Source organism: Miscanthus floridulus, chromosome 6 (genome assembly GCF_019320115.1).
Source record: "Miscanthus floridulus cultivar M001 chromosome 6, ASM1932011v1, whole genome shotgun sequence".
NCBI lineage: Eukaryota > Viridiplantae > Streptophyta > Magnoliopsida > Poales > Poaceae > Miscanthus > Miscanthus floridulus.
Genome location: NC_089585.1, coordinates 68026229 through 68052146, shown reverse-complemented (window position 1 = coordinate 68052146; position 25918 = coordinate 68026229). Strand labels below are relative to the sequence as shown.

The following is a 25918-nucleotide window of genomic DNA, read 5'->3' as shown; positions in this document are numbered from 1 at the left end:
TTGAGTATTCCTTCACAAAACTTGCCTGCACGGAGCTGATCAGCTGATGTCGCTATAAGAGCGGCCCATGAGGAAAAAAAAACTCTCTTCTATGAATAAATGACATTGAACAGCCAACCAAGCATCACTTTCATCTTACAGACATTGCTAGACACACTGTCTCTAGCTAAGTTAGTAGCTTGAGTAGCACTCCTCAGGTCCTGATTCTCCCGGAGCAAATTTCATGGTATGTTTAAAAAGATCTCGTCAATCCCGCACCAAAGAACAGGAAACATCAGTATTGCACCTTCCCAGTTCAGCACTTCCACAAGACAGAATGCAATTATGAAAACCGTACCGATCAAACTAACTCAAGTTTGACCAAATTTATAGTAAATAATATTAGCATTTATATCTCCAAATATATTATTATAAAAATATATTCTATAAAAATCTAATGGTATTTATTGTCTTATGGGTGTATACTTTTTCATATACTTGTAGTCCTCGAAATGTGAGAATTGCACTTTTTGTGGACGGATGAAGTACCATTCTTGTAATAATTTAGGCCAACACAAATCTAAGCTTGTGAAAGGGGAAACAAAAGAGGTCAAAACACCATGTTAGTACTTACAAATGTTTTCCGACAATACTAGCTCCTCGAGTGCGGCCGGTTCCAATACATCCTACCACCAAAACAGCTCCCGGATCCCCCCACAATACTAGCTCCTCTCTTGCCTATGCACTAATCACTTGCACAACACGACTGGGTTAAATGTAACACGAGATGGAGCAGCCGTACGTTGCCTCACAGCAAGTAGAACTGCGAGTACAGAAGCTCCCTGATCTTGTAATAGTCCTCGCAGAGTGGGCCCTCGATGACGATCTGCTGAGATCCTGTGCTGCCCTGCAATATATATCATCGTATCACAAACGTAAGACCTTGTTTGGATGCTGTAGTATCAACAAACTGCATTTTTAGAATCCATAGACATGCAAAATCAAGGTTTAGGAAAAAAAAAGAAAAGAAAAACCCTCCAATAGACTACAGTTTTAAGCAACATAACTTTCAAAACTAAAAGGCTTATTCCATCCAAACACTTCATAATGCTGCTCAAAACCAAACTATTTTGCAAACCATGGTATTTTTTAGAGCTCCAAAAGTACTTTGCGTCAAAACAGGGCCTAAGTGTGTTAAGTCTCACACCACCGGGCAAGGCATATCAACTATGCTCCTGCAGTTTTGTTTGTATGTCAAAAAAATGAGGCATCTGTTTGTCATGTATCATCTCATGTCCTGGACCATAGTTCTTGAACTGGAGCAGATCAAGTTCTGCTGAAACATGCAGAGAGTGTTGCTCCTAAATGGATGCTCAAGTTACCTTTTGGCTAGAATCTCCAATCTTGCGCACCATGATGTATTCGCCACACCGTAAAGCACCTCCGGCAAATTCAACCTGCAACAACTCTTTCCTTAGCGACTATGCCAATGGCTTCAGTATATACCAAAAATATTATTTATACCTTCCCGCTTAATATTATCCACTAAAAATACATATGCTACACCTTTCATCAATCAACTCTTGTTCGAGAGTCGAGACTGTTAACATCTATAGGCTATGTGCACTAAACAGCCTGTGCAGGTAACAAGTTCCATCTAGTATCCTGCTGTATGCTAGGGATAGTGAAAGTTGCCAGCACAAATTTCTTCTCAACATACTATACTAATACACCTGAATCTCAACATATTTGATCCTCTCATCTCGTGTTCAACTGGGAAAAAAAACTACTCCCTCCATTTCAAATTGTAAGTCGTTTTAGTTTTTTAGATACACAACTCTTATCATGTATCTAGACATACAGTCTGTTTGCTTGTTGGTTTCAGCCAGGGCTTATCAGCCGGCCAACAGTGTTTTCCTCTCACAACAAACCAGCACCAGCCGGGCTTATCAGCCCAAAAACCAACCAGCGAACGGGCTGATAATGTATATCTAGGTGGGTACCAAAAGTTATGTATCTAAAAAAGCCAGAACGACTTATCATTTGGAACTGAGTACTTACTAAATGAAATATTCATGTCCACTCCTAAAACTATAAGTTTGGATAATGGCTATATAGGTACAGGGGATGGTCAAAGACTCAGCAATTCAATATAATAAACCTACCTGCCAGCCTTTATTTTCCAAAAATTGTTTAAAATCGGACAATTTTAGATCACCCACAAGAACTGGCTTGTGGGGTGGCGGTGTTGATGATGGGGGGAGCAAAATAAGCTTCTCATCTTCTTTTCCAACTTCTGCATTCACCCAAGCAATTTCATGCTCACCCAACTGCAGACCATGATGGTGTTAGTGATTTTAATGATGACCTGTAGTCAAGTAAGGGCATATAACAAAGTACAGTGTTTAAAAACTAACCGCTTCAAGGATGAAAAACATGGTTACTTGCCTTACAAAATCTATAGGTACCAGCTCAAACTAGGCCAATTCTTATGGTAAATGGACAACTTTTTTTTTCTCGAACACGCAGGAGAGCTGCATATCATTATATTAAGAAGAGTAAAGGAGCGGGTTTAGAAACCCCATACAGACACACACATACACACACCCTTTTACATCTAATGGTGTATCTCTCTCACTTTTCAAACTTGACCCAAGACCACTAGAGAGGAACTCATGCATTGGCTGGCTCTAGAGCAAGGAGAGATTGGATATTCCCCGAGCTCCGGCCAAACTCCACAGGAGGAACTCATCTTTTACTGAAACCAGAACACTACTTAGGCTCGGTTGAATCCCATCAATCAAACACACAGCGATTGCGGTGATTCCAAATGGACCAAGCTCCCAGAATGATGATGGAATCGAGACTTTTTAGTCTGGTCATCAACACCAGAATTTGTGCTTGCCCACCATGCATCAAAGGAGTTGTTATCAGGCTGGGGGAGAGGTCCTGCAGGCCGACCTTATGAATGGACAACTTTTTGGCATGCAAAGCCTTTGAAGTTGAATAATGAATGCAACTGGTTCGATATTATTTAGAGCTAGCAACTGAACAATGCAGTAACAACCAATATAAGAAACACTCAAATCAACAAATGCCATATATGAAAGGGAATGGTAATATTTAGAATTTCAACACCTAAGGAGTTAAAGTTCTGGTGCAGTGTTTAAGAACTCACAATTTTGCAAGGGGCATTTTTTTCTATAACAAATTAGCTTGGCTTAATCTGAGGGCTAAACTATACAAAAGGGAAGTTGGACCATTGGATTGTCATAACAAGGTTCTCTGGAGCTTGTTAACAGCAACAGAAAGAATGAATGATAATGGCTTAGAGAAATATAGCTCGTACCTTCTTAGAAATGATGTTACTCATTAACTTCTCTGAAAGTTGGACCTGAGATAACAAGATAGCACAAACATCACAAAGTTAAGCAAATGGAAGGTTAAAGAAATATGCAACATACCAATTGTAAATGATGCAGTTAAGTCAGGAACACAGGCTCCTAGCTTAATAAGCAATGGCATTTACACTAGGGTATTCTTGCAGCCCACTAGAAGATCATAGTGTTGCGTAACTTAATTAAATTTGAGTAATTAGTACGTGTCAGGGGTTTGATTTTACCTCATTGGTTCCAACAATCAGATAAGAAGTAGCACATTACTAATATTAGGTTATCTGATAGACAAAGGTTCTACTCAGTACTTAAAGAGAGTTTGCAGTTAAGATTCTAACCTTATAAGCACATAAATCTGATGTTACATCAATTGTTTCCTCAATCTGAGGAGCATAAACATGCAAGTCTAAATTCTTTGCGCAATGCATTTTCAAATGTTCAGTTGCTTCCGCTGATCCATGCACTAGAATCTGCAAAAAGTCATGCATAATTCCAGCATAAGATAACAACTTTCTATGTACAGGTAAACCATCGACCACAAGGATAACAGTAGCAGGTCACTCAAATCTTGTTCTAACTAATCAAACAAGAAGCAACAGACATTTGCAATTTAAATAAAGTTTTGCAGTGGCATGTCAACCCCAAAAAATGCATAGAAATGGCATACCCTACCATCTTTGGTGTCAAAACCACAGATATACATGGGGTTGGGGAAAATTCAAAAAGTTATTTTTGCTATGGAGAAGTATAACAACATGTGTGCAGAAAGAAAGAATATGCTCCAGAAAGGAGCATTCTTAAGTTAAAAGTGACAGTGTAGAATCTAAACCATGCAGGTACAAGAAAGAATACGTCAAATTAAAGTCACATACAAGTTTCAATGGAGCCACATGAGCAATAATTGATTTTACAGAACGCCCATCAGAGCGACCTTCAAAGTCCATATAAACCAATGAGCATTTCACTTGAACCTAAAAAAATGTTCAGTATACCAGAGCACATGTAAAATTTCAATTATATAGACATATCTAGCTCTGCGACTCATGCAGAAATTAATGAAAGAAAACAAAGAGGAAAAAACTTACAGTCATCTCATTGGAAATGACTTTTGAGGGTGTTGAATCAAGAAGCAGGCGTGCTGAGCCATCATCAATCTTACCATCTAAACCATCTCCAGGACCCTGAAGAATATGACATGCTTGTCAGAACCTAGAATAATTCAATTGACTGTCGTCTTGTATGGAGTTTCATGTATTTCCAGTTCTGTTCAAAACATCTCAGTTATCACAAAGGAAAGCACAGAGTTTGCTAATTTGCTCCAATGGAACTGCCGAAGTATAGTTCAGTCGAGTCATCTGATCCAGTCAATGCAACTCAAGTAACAATGAACAATAATTATATATGACAGACAGGTTATTTACAGATGACCAACTTTAAAAACTCAACAGGCATGTGGGTGTATAAGCAAACTTACAAGCATCAGAGTATTATCCATTTCTTCTTGTTTCATCATATAATCATCAGGGTTGATGACCTCACCAAAGTCATCCCATTCAGCAGTGTTTTCAAAAAAGGGAAACATTGGAGCAACACTGGTTGAAGGAGGTACAAATCCATCAATGAGAATATCAGTGTTCCCACCAAAATGTGAACCAGCTGATAGTACCACAAAGTAAAGAAGGATAGTCAACTATACATAACATGTAACATCCAATAGTAAAAACCTTACAGCATAATATAAGTTTGTAGAAACTAAACGGAACAGCAGACATGTTAGTATAAGCATTGTCTTGTCTACTTCAATATAGTTAATAATCACGAAAAGTGGCATCAGACTTGATCAGGCCATTGCCTGAAGCAAGCAGAAAAAAAGTAGATAGTCAAAGAAACAGCAAGTGTACTCTAGAACTCGTTATCAGCAGATACACCATATTTAAGGTTGCATGTGGTCCTTTCAAAAAAACATATATTTTAAGGTTGCATGTGTGGTAAGTTATGAGGGAGATTAACATCTAGGCATATAATACCATTCGCAGATTTTCGAGATGAGCTTGCATCAATGACCATTGGGTCAGAAGCCTTTGCATTTGATCCAAGAGAAGCCTTCAGCTCTTCTTTGACAAGGCTAGCCTTTAGCGCTTTTTCTTTTTTTATCCGTTCCTGTTCTTCTTCATAAGCCTTTAGCTCATCACCCACCAAAGGAATGCGCTTGCTCATAGTGACCTTTACAGCTTTAGGGGGTGGGTCCACTTGGAGCATTCGAGCCAGTGTCCCAAACTGGAGAGCACATGTTTTCTAGTCAGATAATTGTAGAATGATACATGACACAACAATCATGCTTGAAAGAGAAAGAACATTAAGATTAAAAGAATGGAAGTTTAGTGGAAGTGAGGGTTCATGGTAATATACATTTTGTTCCAAGTGCGAGCAAGCACTGTCAGCAATCATAATTTGGAAGCTTAATACTTCCTGTGACATGTCATTCCAGATTGCTAGCTACTGAGAGCATGTGAAGATTCATGACAAGAGTAACACACAGGAATGTACCTGTCCCTTCTCAGTAAAGAGCACTAGATTTCTTGCTTCATTTGCCATCTCAACAAATATGTCATGAGAAAAGCCAACCTCCAAACTTGCCATGGATGCTAGAACCACCTGCTAAATAATTGTTAACTTCAAGGTTCCAACAATACAGTAGAGAACAGAGAAATATGTTACCCTAACCTTTGGAGCACCTCCCAATTTCTCAAGCTCTTCTTTGTTAATTATCAGCGTGACCTTTCTGTGACATAGAACATCAAGAGTTGTTAATAATAGAATCAGATGGACCACAATTTATTTATTAAACTGTTCCATTAATACAAATATACAAAATCTGAGGTGCAGCATTGGTTAAAAAGCTAATAGTATGGCTCAAATGATAGGCTTCTAATAACTGAACAACTGAGACGAGACACAATAAAACTGTGACATCATGAGATGCATTAAAAGAGGATTTGCAGTGAACATAGCACAAAAAGAACCAAATGAAGGTTTAATTAGAACTTATTTCTGTTTGAGGTCATACTTTAACAAGAAGGCGTTGGCTCTACTGCTTTCAAAAGATTTTGCTATCTGATCACCCATCCATTCAAGAAAACTCTTGACATAGTCAACAGTACTTGTCGACACATTTGTCAGAAAGTAGATAGGGTACTGCAATCGCCGTTCGTCCCAGTACTGTAACATATCAAGACAGTCAGCACATTATTGAAATAACAGGAATACAGAGTCCAGCAATAGTGTCGGAGATTTTTACCGTATCCAACAACAAAAGAAGTTCCAACACTCTACCAGCCGTATCAACAGGAAGTAGCACACTTCCACCAGTTGCTAGAACTTTAATTAATGAATCTGCATAAACCATGATGGCATTAGACAACAGTACAACACCATGGCTAGGATGCATCACATATATAAAAAAAATAAAGCGTCAAAAACGCATCATTTTGTAGCTCTAAAAATATCTAACCATGGAACTTCATCATGAGATGACAAAATGTAGATGCTAGAACTTTGGAATACTACTGAAACTGCAAAAATCTAAACAGAATAATAAAAGCAAATTCAGTGTTGAGTGCTGTACCAATGAAATCTTGATCTTGCTTTTTTCTATAGCCTTGATTGTTCAAAGCATTGTAAGCATCGGTTATCAGAACAGCTGGCCGCACGAAAGATCCAAGAATGGTGCCATTCAAATGCCTGGGAAAAATACAGCAATTTCGGTAGTTTATGCCTAAAAACTAAATTAATTCTGGAAAAAACACAGGAGAGGATCCAACCTCTCTTTCCGATGGTTGAAGTCAACAGCGTACACAACATCCTCCCCATCTTTTGTAATCTTCCACACTGTCCCCCCCAAAAGATGCCCAGCCACATGTGGAGCAATAACAATCCCTTCACCTTTATCTACCAAGAGATATTACGTGAGCAGATGCAGTAGCAAGCCAAAATGATGTACATCATCATGACCTTACTGACCGTTAAGAAGGTAATTTTGTGAGTATTTCAATCTGACAACATTTTGGAATGCAGCATCAACATCATCCAAAGTAAACAAGTCAAAGTCTGAAACTTGCTGCAAAAGAAATATTAAGTGGTAAGGGTCCACTGTGAACAAATATAGACTACAAAATGGAGTCCAGTTTTCTTTAGCATATTGGGAGGGAGGGAGGGAGACTATATGGTATTGGAAATGAGTGTGGTTGAAAAGTGTACGCCCTAGGAAAATATTGAGCACCATGAAACTTACCCATCGAGATAGGAAATGGTCATACATGGTCAAAAGGCCAAGTCTAAACACGGGTTCTGTTGCATAAACTGGTGCCGAGAGCCCAAGATGTTTCATAGCATAAGGCAAAGCTCCTAGATGCATCATGTCAGGATGTGACAAAAGAACAGCATCTACAGTTAGTGCAACCCTGAAAAATATAAAGTATCTATTAGTGTAAGTGAAAACTAACAATCAATTTGCTTCGACGATAAATAGCATATTGACACCAATGACATGTACGCATCTGCAGTGATGGAAAGTATCTCCTTTACTCAACTGCTGAGTGTAGATTTTGGAAAGAAAAATGGAGTGCAGTCCTTGCATCTATAAGATGTGTAAATACAACAAACGGCAGGAAAATGAATGGTGAAACGATTATTCAGTGGGGAGGCAATGCACTGCTATTGGCATGGTGTTACACAAGGAGGCCAAAGTTTGGACAGAAGGAGCTACATGGTTTTATAGCGTCAGATAGAGACTTATTTGCATCCTCTTACAAGAAACAACAGATATGAGCAAGAGTGTCAATTACACTAGACTGTGCCTTAGGCATAGAAGATGTGGCATAATAGCAGGCCATTCAGCAACCCAAGCACATAAATGTTTGGATGGACATGGATTTGTGAACATTCACCCTCCAGCACACACACATGAATGCGCATTGCGCAAGCACATCAGTCAAATCATTGAAACAAGATGGAGATAGCATCGGTTGCAGCACAAAAAACCCTAGGACTGGAGAAACCACGAGCTACCCTCCATCTACTCCTAGTCACGCAGAGGCACCCATCATCAGCCAGAATTTACACCACTCCCTTGATTACTGAACAAATCGATGTTGCGCATTGCATTGGGCCAGCCGTCAACCCATCTGAGCGCAGCGCCAGCCCAACTCCCAAGACTCACCCGCCAGAGGCAATTCGTCGAAAAGGTGTCCTAAAATGTGCGTCCGGCGCAGGAGCCACTTCCACACAGGTAACTGAATCGAATACAAGCTAAGCTGACGAGTCACGAGAGCAAGAAGATGCGTACTTGGCGAGGGGTTGAAGTTGCGAGGTATCGCAGAGGTCCGTCCATCCGCAGTCGAGGAGGAAGCGGAAGCCGTCGACGGCGAGCAGGTAGCACAGAGGGCCCTCCCCGTACGCCCCACTGAGAGGCGTCACCTGCACCGAAGTCCCCATTTGATCTGATAAACCTTTCGGCGGCAGCGTCGGCGGTTCGACGGCGAGCGGTGGCCGCAGGCGGAGGATTCCGCCTTAGGGTGAGTGTGTCCAAAGTCGGAACTCGGAACTCGGAAGCTGGCAAGCAGCGAACCGCCTTAGGGTGAGGGTGAGGGTGAGGCGGGGCTCTGAGAGGAGGAAGAGGAAGCAGGCCGCCCGTTAATGACGGGCCCTACTCGCAAAGCCGCTCGGCAACTAGCGGGGCGAGGCCGGCTCCCCTCCGCTCCGGTGATGGGAGCTGTGCGGCGAGACCGTGCCGCTCCGGCGGCGGCGTGCCGGTGGGCCAGTCCAGCCCAGTCTGGCAGATCCGACGCCCGGTGGCCAGTCGCGCTTGGTCCCGTCCTTCAGCCTCGAGCGAGCTAGCGGAGGCGGCGGCGCTCCAGCGAGAGAGGAGGCAAAGGGAGGCGCGGGTGCCGACCCGACGGGAGAGTAGGGCGGCGAGCCGGAGGGAGGCGCGGGCGGATGGAGGCGATTTTTCCCACTTCTCCCTCCGTGCGCTGGGGAGGGAATCGCGCGGAGAAGCGGGCTGAGAAGCGCGCCGTTTGGGCCGTAGGTTCGAATTTTTTTTTTTCGCCAGAAATTGACTTAGGGCATGTATGATTCTCACCTCTAAATTTTGGAACACTAAACTTCTCATTTACGATATAATTAAAAAGAACAAAGCGTGGATATCTTTTGGTGCGATATTTGTTTTGGTTCGTTCGTCTGCCCACCCTATGCGATACCCCACGTGATAGAAAAAAACTACCATCTATGCGATCCCCACCTACTTTGAAGGAAACAAATCAATCATCCTTAGACCACATGCATAGAAGGAAACAATAATCATGTATGGAAGTAAACAATCATGCATAAAAGGAAACAATAATCATGCATAAATCATGCATAGAAGGAAACAATAATCATGCATAGAAGAAAGCAATCATGCATAGAAAGAAACAATAATCATTTACTCTTTTTTCAAATAGTGGTCTTTATTTCGGAGCCCTTCATGCAGTTTAATAATGGCTAGGGAGTTAGGCTTGCGAGAACTTACTCTTAATTAGGTTGCGAGCTATGGATGTAGCACTTCAATGGGTGTCTTGGTTGAGTTCTACAATTGCCAGAAATTGATGGTGTTGATAAGATTGACAATCATGTAACTCTACAGTACCTTTCTTTTTTCAAAAAAAAATAGGACAAATGCTACTTATGATTGAATCCATTTTCTTTCCGTTGTTTTGATTTGATGCCCATAGCCCACATGTTAACTTTTAAATATGTTTGTAAAGAATCAAAAGGAGTTGGCCTAATGCCAATCTTTCTTATCGTCTTTTTCATTCTTTATATTTATACTAGGTAGCGTGCACGTGCGTTGCTATGGGATAACTTATAATTTATATTAAAAACACACGGATCGCACGATAAGATAACAATACTGTAAAAATTAAATACCAACGTTAAAGTGACATTTAATCTAAAAAACAAAGTTATAAATTTAACACAATCACTGAGTGCGCGGTGTCGCAGGCTCACAAACTCTACTTTATAGACCTTTCCATGATGCGGCTAAGATAATGTTTTATATTGACAGAAAGAAATCTCTGATATACATTTCTTTCATTGTAATCCATTTATCTGGACAATGTTTGAAGGTGGGGGTATGGTTACAGTTTTTAGTAGCTATGCGATATTGTCCTAAGCTATAAGATAATTGATATCTTGTAATGATTATTTCATTAATTTAGTTTTCTATCTATGTTTAATTGTTTATTCAGTCTATTTTATAGGCACGCCGATAGATAATGGATGACAAAATTCAAACATTCATAATTTATCTCTTTGACTTTGAGCATGAGTTTTATTTTTATTTTTTAATTAATATATTGTCCTTTTGTTTTTACCGTAGCGTTAGCATGGACATACATGAAAAACGAAGATGTCTTTACACTGCAGAAATCTTTCAAGAAAATCATGCATAGATTATTCTTGTATTGAATATTATATATATATACAATCACCTAAATATTCTAATTAAACTATAAAATTTTGAATTAGGATACGAGGTAAGACATGCAAATAGATATTTTAAAACTACCTGTAGAGTCCAAAGAAGTTAATAAATAAATCCTTCTAGAGGCAATACAAATTCTCTCTAATCTTTTATTTGATGTAGTTAGTGTTATCATAATAGCCCGCATGTATTCATGGGAAATAAATCGTGGACAAAACATAGATATTTTTTGGTGCGATATTTCAATATGGGTCTATCGTGCTGCCAATATCCTTGAGGCAGATCACATAAAAAATAAGAGTTCCTCTAAGAGATTGCTCATAAGAGACTCAAACTTATATTTGATCATGGTAATGTTGAATTGCTTTGCATCAAAAGCATCGCTAATGATAAACGGGGACATATGTTTTAGTATGCATAGTGAAGGAAAATTCAACCTTGACCTTCTCAGTAGCTTTTCTAGGCCTTTATAGTGCTAACTTGTCCTTACTCATATAGTCAAGAGGTGCACCATAAAATTATGCACCACTAAAAAAAGTGTCATCGTTGGTTGCCTTTACCTGGAAAATATGTCAAAATTAAGAATTACAACACCTTATTCAACATCTTGGAACAAACACTCAAGTGGATACCTTATTCTACAATATATATCTGTGTGGAATAGTCCTAAAGCCACACATATTTATACGGTGAGTATAACATACTTTGTTTTAAAATTTTATGAGAGATTTTTTAAGACACGCAGTATTATCCATGTAACAGGCACTAATATTTACATATATACTCGAACCTGTGTATATAGGATTATATAGCGATGTAGTGGAACTTATTCATGGATTTATTAACTGCATGAAAGAAATTGATATCGGAGAATTCTTTCTGCTGATATAAAATATTATCTTAGCCATATCATGAAAAAGTCTATACAGTAGAGTTTGTGAGCCTACTGATGCCACGCTCTCCGTGACTGTGTTAATTTCACGAACTTTGCTTTTTGAATTAAATGTCACTTTAACGTCGGTATTTAATTTAACAGTATTGTTATCTTATCGTGCGATCCGTGTGTTTTTAGTACAAAAGATTTAGTTGTCCCATAGCAACGCACATGACATGCTACCTTGTTAGAGCTAAAGCTCCAAACATACTAAAGTTAGTTGTAAACTTTAGCCCACCTCATATTAGAGCTTTAGATCTCAAAAGTGATCTAAAATGCTCTAAATTTTTAGAACTCTAAACTTTAGATGTAGAGATCCAAACACACCCTTACGGCTCTGTTCGCTTCTCTTATAATATGTACTTTTCAGCTGGTTTTTTTAGTCGGAACGGTATTTTTCTCTCACAACAAATCAGCCAGAAACAGTGTTTTTGCTTATTTTTTCAATGAAGCGAACGGAGCCTACAACATTTGATATCCCTAATTCGTTGCTTTGAATTGGATAGGTGTGCTTGTTTCTGATTTTAGTCGCGCTGTCTAACCACGATAAGCTAGAAAACCCATCAAATATATTACGGTACCATTGATTTCTTCTATTGCGAGAGACACGTCCACAAGATTTAACTAGCATGTTTTTCATGTCGCGGGGTGGAGGTTGTGGTTGCCATACCGCACCACACAATTGTGACCTCGTGGTCCCAAACACGTCCATTACCAAGTGGGAATGAGCTCCAATATCATGTGACATTTGATCCGCTGATCGATCCTACACACAATACCGAGGCCTCTCCTCCATATTCGCATGAATTAGCCGCTTTTCCTTCCCCTTTCGTCCCCATGTGTGTCGTTTTGTCTCTAGGCACAATAATGGTCATCAACGCATAGCTACCCCCAGCTTGTTCGCTTGCTCGTAAACGATCGTAAATTTTCAGCGGGGAACAGTGTTTTTCTCTCACACCAAACCAGCCAGCAGTAAATAATCCACGATACGATACGACCTCCCGAACAAGCTGTCCACCTCTCCATCTCCAAGCGTAGCATCGTGGCAGCCACAGCTCGGTCTAGCACCTCTCTTTGATTTGATGCAATTTGCAACCGCCCTGTCATAGTGCGATGAGCCTACCACAAGCATTGATGCCATGGCAAATGCACTGTCTACCATGCGTGTTTGAAGCTTTCCCGAGCATATGTGCAGTCATCGCTATGTGAAAGTCATGGTTTAATTTTTCGTAATTAAGTGACAATATTAGATGGACTAATATTTTTCATGTGAGATTAATATGTGAATTTGTCCACAAGTGGTGTTGAGCAAACCTGAAGACAATGGAGGAGATGATATTGATCATCGAGGCAGGTAAGTGTTGGATTTAATTAGGCTTGACCTAACTTTAATTCAATTAAATCAAATAAATCTTAAGGTCCATATTTTGCGAATTGATCATAGATCAGTTGGTAAGGTTTCTTGTGGTGTAACCTGTCCACCCGAGTTCAAGTCCACGACTTGGCACAGGTGCTCATATTTTTCTGGATTTATTTCAGAATTTAACGGCGCTATACTTTCAGTGGTAGGCAACATCCCCGTCGACAGCGAGCCACCTGTGATGACTTCGTGAATCTCGATATCTGTCTGTTCAGTCCTTCAGAGGTGTTTATAGGGGTAGGGTCTGCGTACCTATGTTCATAGGGGTGAGTGTGTGTGCGTGTTATGAACGTATGCGTTGTACTGTGTAATTCTAAAAAAATGATCGGTGTACTAAAGTCATAGTCATGCATGACTAAATGTTGACTCAACTCAAAATAGGTGGTTTTAATGTGTGCACATGTGTGAAATTATGAGAAATGAAGGGTGTGCCACACGCCACGCACGCACGAGCCGCGGCGTGGCGTGACGCCAAACCACGACATGATATTGTGCGGGGGGTTGGGTTTTTCTACCTGGTGTGCGGCTATATATAATATATTAATATATGGGAACCGATCAAGGACATTGTGCCATGGAATTCGATACCGAGTAGGACACACACCCCGTATAATCCGACATTGGTTGTACCGTGATTCTTTTTTACGATCTTGTTCGCTTCGCTGAAAAAATAAGTCGAAATACTATTCCGGCTAATTTGTCGTGAGAGAAAAATAATATCCCGGCTGAAAAAACAAGCTAAAAAGTACGAATTATAAGATAAACGGCCAGTATACTTAGCTCCCGGCTTCCACGCGCAGCCTATTCTGATTCGACAATGAATCAGCCAGTGGCTCTCGTTCGATTATTTTCGGGTATCCGTATTTACACCGGATCCTTACTATCGTACCCGCGCGTGTATATATATTTATATTATTGTAAATTGGTATAAACATTATCGTAAATTAAGGTGGCTATAGAATAAGTTATTCTATGGCTAGCTGCACCTGACCATAGAATAACTTATTCTATAGCCACTTTGATTTACGATAATATTTGTACCAATTTACAATAACATGAATAAGTATTTACGATACTCATATTACTACAAGTTACGGTGATATTTACCATAATGTTATAGTAAATCACTTAGTAAATAGTTATTGTAGTCTCGTAAATTAGCATAATAACTATCATAACTTAAAGTGGCCATATAATAAGTTATTCTATGGCCAGCTACAGAACAAGTAGTTATATATATATATACACACACACGATAATGTATTTACGATAGTTGGGTTACTATAACATATGGGGATATTTACCATAACGTTATAGTAAATCACTTAGCAAGGAGTTACTATAATCTCGTAAATTAACATAGTAATTATGTAACTCAAAGTGACTACAGAATAAGTTATTTTGTAGCCAGCTACAGGGTAGTAGTTCTAGAGTATATTCAGTAGACAGCTATAGAATAAGTTATTCTATAGCCATCTCTATTTACGGATAATTTTATATATTAATTTACGATAATGTCAATACATATTTACGATAGTTGGGTTACTATAATAAATGGGGATATTTACCATAATGTTATAGTAAACCACTTAGTAAGTAGTTACTATAATGTCGTAAATTAACATAGTAATTATCGTAACTCAAAGTGACTATAGAATAAGTTATTTTGTAGCTAGCTACAGGGCAGTAGTTCTATAGGGAGAGTATATTCAGTAGCCATCTACAAAATAAGTTATTCTATAGCCATCTCCATTTACGATAATTTTATATACTAATTTATGATAATGTCAATATATATTTAAGATAGTTGGGTTACTATAACACATGAAGATATTTACCATAACGTTATAGTAAACCACTTAGTAAGGAGTTACTATAATCTCGTAAATTAATATAGTAATTATCATAACTCAAAGTGGCTACAGAATAAGATATTTTATAGCCATCTACAAGGTAGTAGTTCGGGAGAGTATATTCAGTAGCTAGGTACAAAATAAGTTATTCCATAGCCACCTCCATTTACGATAATTTTATATACTAATTTACGATAATATCAATGCATATTTACGATAGTTGGGTTACTATAATACATGGGGATATTTAACATAACATTATAGTAAACCACTTAGTAAGGAGTTACTATAATCTCGTAAATTAACATAGTAATTATCATAATTCAAAGTGGCTACAGAATAAGGTATTTTGTAGCCAGCTACAGGGATAGTAGTTCGAGAGAGTATATTCAGTAGACAGCTACAAAATAAGTTATTCCGTAGCCATCTCCATTTACGATAATTTTATATATTAATTTACGATAATATCAATACATATTTACGATAGTTGGGTTACTATAACACATAGGGATATTTACCGTAACGTTACAGTAAACCATTTAGTAAGGAGTTACTATAATATCGTAAATTAACATAGTAATTATCGTAACTCAAAGTGACTACAGAATAAATTATTTTATAGCCAGCTACAGGGTAGTAGTTATTTTGTAGCCAGCTACATAGAGATTATATATATAATCTCGTAAATTAACGTTATATATATATATACAACGAGGGTTGGCGGCAGCACGAGGCCGAAGGCGAGGGCTTGCGAGGCCGAGGGCACCGGGTGGCGAATGGATCGCGAGGGAGCCAGGCGAATGGTGAGAACTGCAGGGGGAGAGGATTGATCTTTCCTTTTGTGTTGGAGCGAGAAACGGGGAAGGCGGATCGATGATTGGAGCCGGGATCTTTGTGCGGATGAGCGAGGGAGCGTCGGGATCTTGTCGTGCTAGAGCAAGGGGACCGGGGTCACCTCGCGCGTGGGAGCGCCGGGTCATTCCGGGGGGAGGGGGGGTGTTGTGTGAAACCGTCCAAGCCGAGTGAAGTTAGCGCGAGGGGAGGGGAAGGTGAAAGCCGGGTGATCGATTCCCTTCGGTAATTTTTAGATGTAGAGATAGAGATTAAATGAGCGATACCAATCGGAACGATGGCCCACTTGGAGGCATGACAATTCATCAAATCCAGTTTCCCATGGAGGCAGAATTGCCAAAATCCCTTCACCTTGAGTAGCACCCACTTGTGCCGGCAGCTGGGCCGAGCAGAGGCCTGTGGTGCGGGCACGACAACTGGCCCACGCGACGAGGCGAGCAGTGGCTACTGGTCCTACCGAGGAGAGCCGAGCTGCAGCTCCAGCAGTCCCACGTGAAGTGAGGCGAGATGCACATCCTGAGTGGCTGAGTTCACGCGATGGCTCGGAAGCGCTGTCAACTCTGACACTGACGGCAGCAGGTGCTTGTGCTTCTGACTCGCATCATCCTTGAAGATGGTGGTGTCGATCAGCCTGTTCGCTTGTTGGTTTCAGCCAGCCCAAACCAGCCAGCCAACAGTATTTTCCTCTCACAATAAACCAGCACCAGCCAGCCCAAACCAGTCCCAGAAACCAACCAGCGAACAGGCCAGATGTTGAGGGGTGGGAGGGTCGGCGTCAACAGTCAGACAGCGGAAGACATTGGACAGCGACTAGCCGCAGGCGTAGGACTGTGCCTGTTCCTAGCGGCTCGGGTTTTGGGCGAACACAAGTGCTTGCCAAGCGTGGTTTGCGGGTGGGGGAGGACAGGAGGAGTCATCGGCAGGTTGTTGCCGGGTTGTGTCCGCCTCTTGCCCGATTCTTGATTTGTTCTTTTCTTTGTTTTGTCCGAGGGTCTAAATCGCTTGAGAAATTTATTAATTGTTTGATTGAATGCTTTTGTTCATTGGTTTGATTTGATTTTTTGATATAAATCAGTTTCGGTATTTGGTTTTTAGTAGCCGCTAGAGATGTTGCTGTGTCTAGGTCGATTAGGAAAGGTGATCTGATTCAAACTTTTTTTGTTTTGTCATAGATAGATTCGGGGACAGTCGCTGGTGTTTGTTGATCGATGGTGTTCTCAACCATGTCAGTGTGTGTTAGTTGATCTCCACCAATAGGCCTAACTATTGGGCCCTTGCCTCTGCACCCTGATCGGGGGCGCCCAACCCTAACTGGTTGGTGGCCCCTGTCGCACAGCACATACAAATAGAGAAGGTGGGGATCAAGGCTCGTTTCACGAGGTTGACCAGAGCCGCCACACCCACTACAGAGAAACCCTAATCCAATCAAAGGTCATGCTGCCAGTGATGGGATGTGCCCCACCACCGCTGTCGCTCCCCCTGCAGGGTCTCCACCGTTCCACAGCATTGCCACCACCTCGCCTCCTCACCACCGTGCCGAGCACTAGCTTCCGGGAGGCTGCAGCCAAGGCATGTAGAGGAACCCAAACAAGAGTCTTACTACAGATCTATAGTTACACAGAGAGGTACACTCATCGATCCTAACAATGGTATCAGAGCAGGTTGCCTCTGTGTAACCCTAATCGGGTAAAAGAAGAAAGAAAGAGTGACCGGGGTGGCGGAAGTCACTGTCTACCGGTCACTACCGCCACCGCGCGGGGGAGAAAAGATGGCCGCACCGCCGTTCTCACCGGCGCACGGCAAGAACAGAAAAGATCCTTGTTCAGATCAGAGAACAGAAATGGGAAAAGATCTTAAGAATCCTAACCCTGACCCTAATCGGGTTAAACAACAGTGAACAGAAAGGGGAAAGGATCTCAAGAACCTAACTCTAACCTACGCAAACAGCTCGGGGAAGAAGAAAAAGAAGGGCCCTCGGCACTGGAACCCTAATCCTAACTGGGTTAAAGAAAGGAGGAAAAGAAAAGGTTTCAGCTTTTGATGAACAGAGCTGAACCCTATATCAGAAAAGAAATCAAAGAAAAGAAAAGAAATCAAAGGAGAGAAAACCGAATCGGCCGAATCGAATCGAAAAATGAAACCCTAACCCTAGATCCCCTTTTCGGGTGAACAAGCAAAAAGAAAAGAAAGAAGTGGGATTCGGCCTAGACCCGCTCAGATTCAAAGGGAAAGAAGAAAAGGAACCCTAGATCCAAACCCTAATTCCCCACATCATTTCAGAAAAGAGAAGAACTCAATCCAAATCAAAAAGAACAGGGGATGGGAATGGAGAAAGGGAAGAGGGAGTGGAAAGAGATCTCGCTGTGCACCGGGCGAACCATTTCGCCGATGAGGGAGAAGAAGACCGAGCTAGGAAGGTTTTCGCCGAGCTTGGCCAAGGGGACGCCGTGGCCAGGCCACTCGACGGTGGCGCGCTCACCCGCTGGGGAATGCACACGCCGGCGAGGGGGTCGGCGACGGCGCCGTGGCTCGCTGCTCCACCGCCTTTGCTCACTCTCGGTTGCGCTCGCCTCGCTGCTGTGTGAGGAGAGAAGAGGGAGAGTGGTGAAGAGAGAAACGAAGAGAGAGGGAGAGAGCAGAGGCGCAAATGAATTAGGGTTTTTGGGGGGAGGGCGCCCGTCACCCTTTTTGATCGGCCCGATCTCACCGCGCAGCCGTCGGATGAGATCTGACGGTGATGAAAGAATGGACCGGCTTTCAGCCCAGGCGGGTGCGCGCGCCAGGCCAAATTCCCGGCCCAGGCCTAGGTTGCGGCTTGGGCGCGGGTGAGCGCGCGGGAAGGGTGCACGCGGCTGTGGGACGTGGGTTGTTTCATGCCAAAACAGTAAAGAGCAAGAGCCCAGTTTCGTTTTTTTATTTTTTCTAGAAAATTGAATATGCAAATTGGCTCAAAAGAAAAATAGAAAAGTAATTGGGTAAAATTCAAGAAATTGAGTAAGTACATTCTCCAGTGATTTTGAATAGACGTGATATTTAACTAGAGAAAAGGAAAGTTTTTCCAGTAAATATTTATTTCCTAGAAATTGATTAATGGATTAAAGGAAATAAAAAATACAATTTTCCCTGTGGGTAAAATTCAAGAAAAGGAGAAGTTTTTCCATAGCTAGAGAAATTGTTTATTCTCTAGTTAATTTGTACCAACGTGATATTTAATTGGAGAAGAAAGAAAGTTTTTCCGCTGCTAAAGAAAATGTTAATTCTCTAGTTATTTTGAATCAATGTGGTATTTAATTGGAGAAAAAGAGTTTAGATATGATTATGATGTTGTTATTTTCTGACCAACGTTGTTAATAATAATATCATAATGTTAATGACTTATGCATTAATTCTACTTCTGCCTAACGGTGATGTAGAATTAGTGTATAAGAATAGATGTTAATTTTAATGATTTATGCATTAATTCTACTTCTGCCCAACGGTGATGTAGAATTAGTGTGTAAGAACAGTTGTGAAAGTTAAAGATTTATGCATTAATTCTATTTCTGTTCAACGATAATGTAGAATTAGTGTATAAGAATAATTGTATGTTTTGATTTTGATCAACGTTGTAATCAAGGCATGCAAATGGTGTTATTTTTATGATAAGAAAAGTTTTGACCTAGTTTTCATCTTGTCTAAGGTGGACTGGGTAGTCACCTCACCGCGTTCCACTGAGTTTGTGGCACCAGTGAGGGAGACAAAAGAGAATGATGCCACTTGGGCAACTAAAGAGAGGGATTTTGAATCCCAAAAGATAGTCCTATGATTTTTGTGCATAGGAAGTGGGTCACTGTCAACAAGAAATATTTTGGCTGTGATAAAGAACATAATTGAACCTGTAATTATGGGCTCAATCCCAGAGTGTAACACAGTCACCGAGTACCTTAATAGAATAAAGAGTCAGTTCACTGGCTCTTCAAAGACATATGCTACCCAGCTGATAAAGCAGCTGGTGACAGAGTATTACTCTGGAAATGGTGACATAAGAGAGCTCATGATGTGTTTTCGAAATTATGGCACTGTCATTTAGGCCATATTTCGAGGGGGAGAATAGAAAGATAAGTTAAGAATGATATTCTTCCTCCATTAGAGCTCTCAGACTAAGAACAATGCAGTGAATGCATAAAAGGAAAGTATATAAAGAAGATTAAGAAAGATGGCAAACGAAGCGTAGGAATTTTACAGATTATTCACACAGACATCTATGATCAGCTTTCCTGTAAAGAGTGTGGATGGTTATGATTCGTTCATAACATTCACATATGAGTACTCCCATTATGGCTATATTTATCCAATCAAAGAAAGAAAGATGTACTAGATAAATTCAAGATATTAAAGATTAAGATAGTCAGGTCTGACCATGGGAGAGTACTGCGGTCGGCATACCCTAAAAGAATGGCATATTAGCCCAGTATTCTATACCGGGTGAACCTCAACAGAATAGAGTAGCTAAAAGAATCAATCATACCCTGATGGATATGATGGATAGTATGATAAGTTACTCCACCTTACAGTTGAGCCTGTGGATGGAGGCGTTAAAAACCCCATTCATATTCTCAAAAAAGTAACAAGTAAATCGGTGCCCAAAACACCGTATGAGTTATGGATAGAAAGTATACCCTCACTAAACCACTTGCGTGTGTGTGGGGGAGCCCTACTGAGGCTAAAGTATTTAACCCAAACATTGGAAAGTTAGATCCAAAAATAGTAAGGTGCCATTTCATTAGCAACACAGAAAAGTCAAAAGGTTTTCATTTTCCACTGTCCAGAGAGACATACAAAGTTTGTGGAAACGAGACACGCTGTTTTTCTAGAGGATGAAAAGATGAGGGGGAGCATGGTAGCTCGAGAAATTGTCCTTGAGGTGAAGCGGGTGTATGCGTCCACTCCAATGATTCATGAGCCATTTTTCTCACTACCTGCTATAGCTGCAGCAATAGTGCTAGATACTGTGGTACCAGCACCTGTTGTTATCCCACCTGTGGCAACAATGAATGACGATGAGAAACTTGTTCCTCAGGATCCCATAGAACCTATTGCCACACATAAGGGGGAGCAACAACAGCCTCAAACAAAAGTTGTACCAAATGTGGAGGCCCCTAAAAGGTCTCAAAGAGTTAGAAAATCAGCTATTTCTGCTGATTATGAAGTGTATAACACTAAGGAATTTCAAATGGAGGATGATCCCACCTCATTTGAAGAAGCCATGAGAAGTGATCATTTATCAAAGTGGCTTGAGGCCAAGGAAGATGAAATGAAATCGATGAATGTCAATAAAGTTTGGGAATTGGAAATAATTCCTAAAGGAGTCAAAACAGTTGGCTATAAATGGGTCTACAAGACTAAACATGACTCTCAAGGGAATATGGAGACATATAAAGTGTGACTTGTGGCAAAAGGCTTTATGCAAAGAGAAAGAATTGATTACAATGAGACCTTTTCTCCAGTCTCATGTATAGTTTCCTTCAGAATCATAATGGTATTAGTGGCACATTACGATTGAGAATTACATCAGATGAATGTAAAGACGACATTTCTCAACGGAGACTTAGAGGAAAATGTTTACATGGCACAACCGAAAGGTTTTGTCATGGAAGGAAAAGAACGAATGGGATGCCGCCTAAAGAAATCCATTTATGGATTAAAGCAAGCTTCAAGACAGTGGTACTTGAAGTTTGATCAGTCAATAAAGAATTTTGGGTTTTAAAAGAGAATGTAGAGGACAATTATGTCTATGAAAAGTTTAAGAATGGGAAGTTTATCTTCCTTGTCCTGTATGTAGATGATATCTTACTTGCTAGTAGTGATGTCAGTCTACTCTAGGAGATAAAAAAGTTTTGTCCTCAAAACTTGATATGAAAGATCTTGACGAAGCCTCGTTCGTTCTAGGAATCGAGATTCACCGAGATAGAAGAAAAAGGGTATAATGACTGTCACAAAAAGCATACATGGAAAAGATCTTAAAGAAATTCAGTATGCACAAATATAGTCCCTCACCTGCTCCTATAGTCAAGGGCGACAGATATGAGGATTTTAAATGCCCTAGGAACCAATATGAGCTCAATCGATAAAGTAAAAGTGGTTCCATATGCTTCAGCTATTGGAAGCTTGCAACATGCTCAAGTATGTACGCGTCCTGACTTGGCATTTGTTACCGGGTTTTACTTGGCAGATTCCAGAGCAATTCTGGAATAGAACACTAAAATTAGTAAAGAAAGTCTTGCATTATTTGTAAGGAACGAAATGCCTCATGATGACATATAGAAGATCTGATTCACTCCACATGGTGGGATATTCAGATTCTGATTATGCGAGAGTGAATGCATATTCAGACGTGGATTTTCTATCATCTCGCAAGGGGAGCTATTTCATGGAAAAGCTCAAAGCAAACTGTCACTACATCGTCCACAATATATGACAGTTTGTAGCGTGTTATGAGGCAACGGGCAGGTGAACTAACTAACGAAGTTCATACCCGGTTTGAAGGTGGTTGACGACATCTATAGACCACTTAAAGTTATACTGCGATTATAATCTGGCAGTACAATATGCTCACAACATAAGTCAAGTGGTGCTGCCAAACACATTGGCATAGAGTATTATGTTGTGAAAGATAAAGTCCGAGATCAAGTCATAAGTCTTGAGCATATAAGTACAGAAAGGATGCTTGCGGATCTGCTTACAAAAGGCTTACCACCCAACATGTTCAGAGAACATGGTGTTTAGAGAACATGTAGCTAGCATGGATTTAAAGAAAAGCCTATAAAATTCCTGGACAAAAGAAGGCCCAAAGATAAGTATATATTTTAGAACAGAGTAGTGAGTTGTAGCTGTTAAGTCTATCGGCAATGGACCGTGACGATGAAACATGCTCTATGAGCTATTATGTAATGGAATGAACAAAAGTAAATGATATGAAATTGAAAGATGGAATGAGATCAAGGGGGAGAATGTTAGTTGATCTCCACCAATAGGCCCAACGGCCTATTGGGCCCTTGCCTCTGCGCCTTGATCGGGGGCGCCCAACCCTAACTGGTTGGTAGGCCCCTGTCGCACAGCACATACAAATAGAGAAGGTGGGGATCAGGGCTCGTTTCACGAGGTTGACCAGAGCCGCCACACCCACTACAAGAGAAACCCTAATCCGATCAAAGGTCGTGCTGCCAGCGACGGGATGTGCCCCACCACCGCCGTCGCTCCCCCTGCAGGGTCTCCACCGTTCCACAGCATCGCCACCACCTCGCCTCCTCACCACCAGTGCCGAGCACCGGCTTCCGGGAGGCTGCAGCCAAGGCGTGCAAAGAAACCCGAACATGAGTCTTACTACGGATCTATAGTTACACAGAGAGGTACACTCATCGATCCTAACAGTCTGGACTTGGATTGATGCTTAAAGAACAACAGAAGATACATCTAGCCGGCGTGTGGGGCTGACCGTGCATCCATGTCAAGGGGGGAGAAAATCAAGCGCAGGCTAGAGGTGACTTAAGAAACCAAGGGGTATTGTGGGAATAAAAAAAACAGGGTAGGAAGAAACGCATCACTCTTTAATGATAGGTAAAGATAAAGATAAATAAAGATAAAAATATCTAAATTAAGTTACAGTATTGAAAATGCATAGCGCATCACGAAAGATAGTGGCGTGCAGGAATACAATGCAAGTTGCTGCAGGCCCGTAGTTGTACGTTCTTTGGACAAGCAACTCGTGATAATGTAGGATTTGCATGTGGAAGCAGGCTGATCGGCATCCAACGTAGCGGGGCACCGCACCAACATATCTACCTGGTCATATGGTTGAGCTTGCTCCACCTTTCGGAAGCCAAAGTTGATCTCCATCTGAATCCCACCGTTCTGCCGGTCAGTCTCCATTTGCTCCATGAAGGCGCTGGGAAGAACGGGCCATCCTGGAGACGCAGATACAGTGATGACCTTCTCCCGCTTGGGGTCTAGGCAGAACCGCTCGACATCAGTCATCGCCAATGTCACGCCAGAGTAGGTCACCTCCATCGTTGCTCGTCCGCTGCTGCATACCTTGACCCAGCTGTGAGTGCTTTTAGCGCGTAGTGTAACGTTGAACGATGGCCGCACAACGTCTCCGGCCGATTCGAGACCGGTGTAGGCGATGGGTTCCAAGAACTTTATCCTCCCGGCGTTGTGGAGGGCTGTGAAAAGCTCGTAGGACATGAAGCAAGCTGGTATGAGAAACACCAAGAAAGAGATGATGACCAATAAGCTGGACATGGCGGGACGAGCCTCGCCATCTGAACCAGACAGGAGGATAGCGTTGCTATCCATGACCTAGGCTTGGATTATTAATAGCACTATATATAAACTGTGCTGGAGAGGTCAGCTCCGCACAACATGGCGTGTCCGGCTTGGACATTGATCCAGAGATCCGTCCCGGCCGCAGGAACATGGCGTGTCCGGCTCGGACAGAGTAGGGTACCATCCGAATTGATTTCAAGACTAGTCCATGACGCGCGCCCTCGCGCGCACCGGCAAATCATCTGATTAAGGTGCAGGCAAAAAATATGTTTAATCTTTAGATGGAAACAATATTAGGAGTTTAATATAGACTGGTGAAAGGGCTCGCACCATCGCGCGCACGTGCAGTTACAAATGCAGAGACTGAATTGGTTTGAGATATATCATGAAGTACTTATGGATATTCATAATCTGAGTGAATGGAAAAAATGATGATACATATAGGAACCTAAGCCATTGGTTTGAGATATACCATGAAGTACTTATGGATATTCATAATCTGAGTGAATGGAAAAAATGATGATACATATAGGAACCTAAGCCTTTCTTTCGCCTAACTTTGGACTGCAGATAACGAAGTACAGAGTGAAACTTGGAAGGAAGCCGAGACTGGCCATTTTGTAAGGTTGTAGGAAGCACAACAAAAGTAAACTAAATGCAAGTACCTATGGTCAGATGAGTCCGTTTTCGGCAGAGTTCGCATATGTGCTTTTTTATTTCTTGGACACCTGAAAAAGATGAGATGGACAATTAGAAGTGCTGCATAGCTTAAACCATAACTATGACGCCAAATAATCACAAAAACATTTACCACTCTCGTTTTGTTCATGACTGCGGACTCTGCATAAGAATCGCCAAGGCAACAGTAGCCAGTAGACATTGATCAGGATGTACCTTCTTAATCATGTATTGTAGCAATGCAATATGAATCATAGTCCCTAACCAATCAGAATAGATTAAGTACATAGCAAACCAGAAAAAATCACTTTAGGTTAGAAGCAGGTGCACATATCCTATGCAGGTGTATAACTATTTTTTTAAGAAATCAGGAAAGAATATCCTATGCAGGTACACATATCCTATGCAAGGGCAGTAACAAAAAGTAGAACTTGCTATATTCACCAGCATATATATATATATATATGATTCAAAACCCCACAAATATGCCGGTTCGAACACAAGAGCATTAGCTATAGAGCAGCCACAGTTTTAATTAACTTGTCATACGAAGATAGATGTGTGTACTTAACTTTTCGTCAACAATTAGGAGGCGTGTATCTTTTAGGGAACTATCACAGCAGCAGCTAATACATGCCCATTATGACACAACAACCAATACGTGGCCTTTTTTTTGAGCAGTTGGAAAAGATATCTTTGAAATAGAAATTTTATGTAGCATATAATAATATTACGTCATCGTCAGTTAAAGGCATAGATAGAAACAATGTACAGAAAATAATCTGAAGGCTATTCTTTTTTCATGCTGCTACAGTGAAGGAAGAAGCGTGGGGTATCTTGACTGTATTCCTGATCTTAAGACCTAGGAAGGCAAACCTGAAAAGTTGACACCAAATTCATATGTTGAATGTTAGATTTGCTGACATAGCACGGTATGGAACCTACGTCCAAGAAATATTAGAACAAGAGAGTGGAGCT

General features: G+C 41.1%; 1 protein-coding gene across 2 annotated transcripts; it reads right to left on the bottom strand.

Annotated features, from left to right (window-relative positions):
- Positions 1-465: 465 nt before the first annotated feature.
- Positions 466-9445, bottom strand: LOC136456094 (cleavage and polyadenylation specificity factor subunit 2). 2 transcript variants are annotated; one of them, XM_066455857.1, is made up of 18 exons: positions 8719-9445; positions 7666-7834; positions 7395-7491; positions 7196-7322; positions 7000-7115; positions 6673-6767; positions 6442-6593; positions 6099-6156; positions 5922-6029; positions 5402-5651; positions 4849-5030; positions 4460-4555; positions 4247-4345; positions 3713-3844; positions 3329-3373; positions 2145-2309; positions 1362-1436; positions 466-886 (listed from the first exon to the last, which is right to left on the bottom strand). In XM_066455857.1, the coding sequence occupies exons 1-18, from the start codon at positions 8865-8867 to the stop codon at positions 788-790; spliced, it is 2214 nt and encodes a 737-aa protein (XP_066311954.1). In that variant the 5' UTR covers positions 8868-9445; the 3' UTR covers positions 466-787. The 2 variants fall into 2 exon arrangements, with proteins under 2 accessions (XP_066311954.1, XP_066311955.1); XM_066455858.1 differs by having other exon boundaries at positions 7196-7316.
- Positions 9446-25918: the final 16473 nt, after the last annotated feature.

Bases quoted from the DNA above. Each gene is read 5' to 3' on its own strand.
- LOC136456094 (XM_066455857.1), bottom strand. From the start codon at position 8,867: ATGGGGACTTCGGTGCAGGTGACGCCTCTCAGTGGGGCGTACGGGGAG. The intron at 6,157-6,441 runs GTATGACCTCAA...TCTATGTCACAG, and splicing joins GCCAACGCCTTCTTGTTAAA to AAAGGTCACGCTGATAATTA. The intron at 4,346-4,459 runs GTAAGTTTTTTC...ACATTTTTTTAG, and splicing joins TCATTTCCAATGAGATGACT to GTTCAAGTGAAATGCTCATT.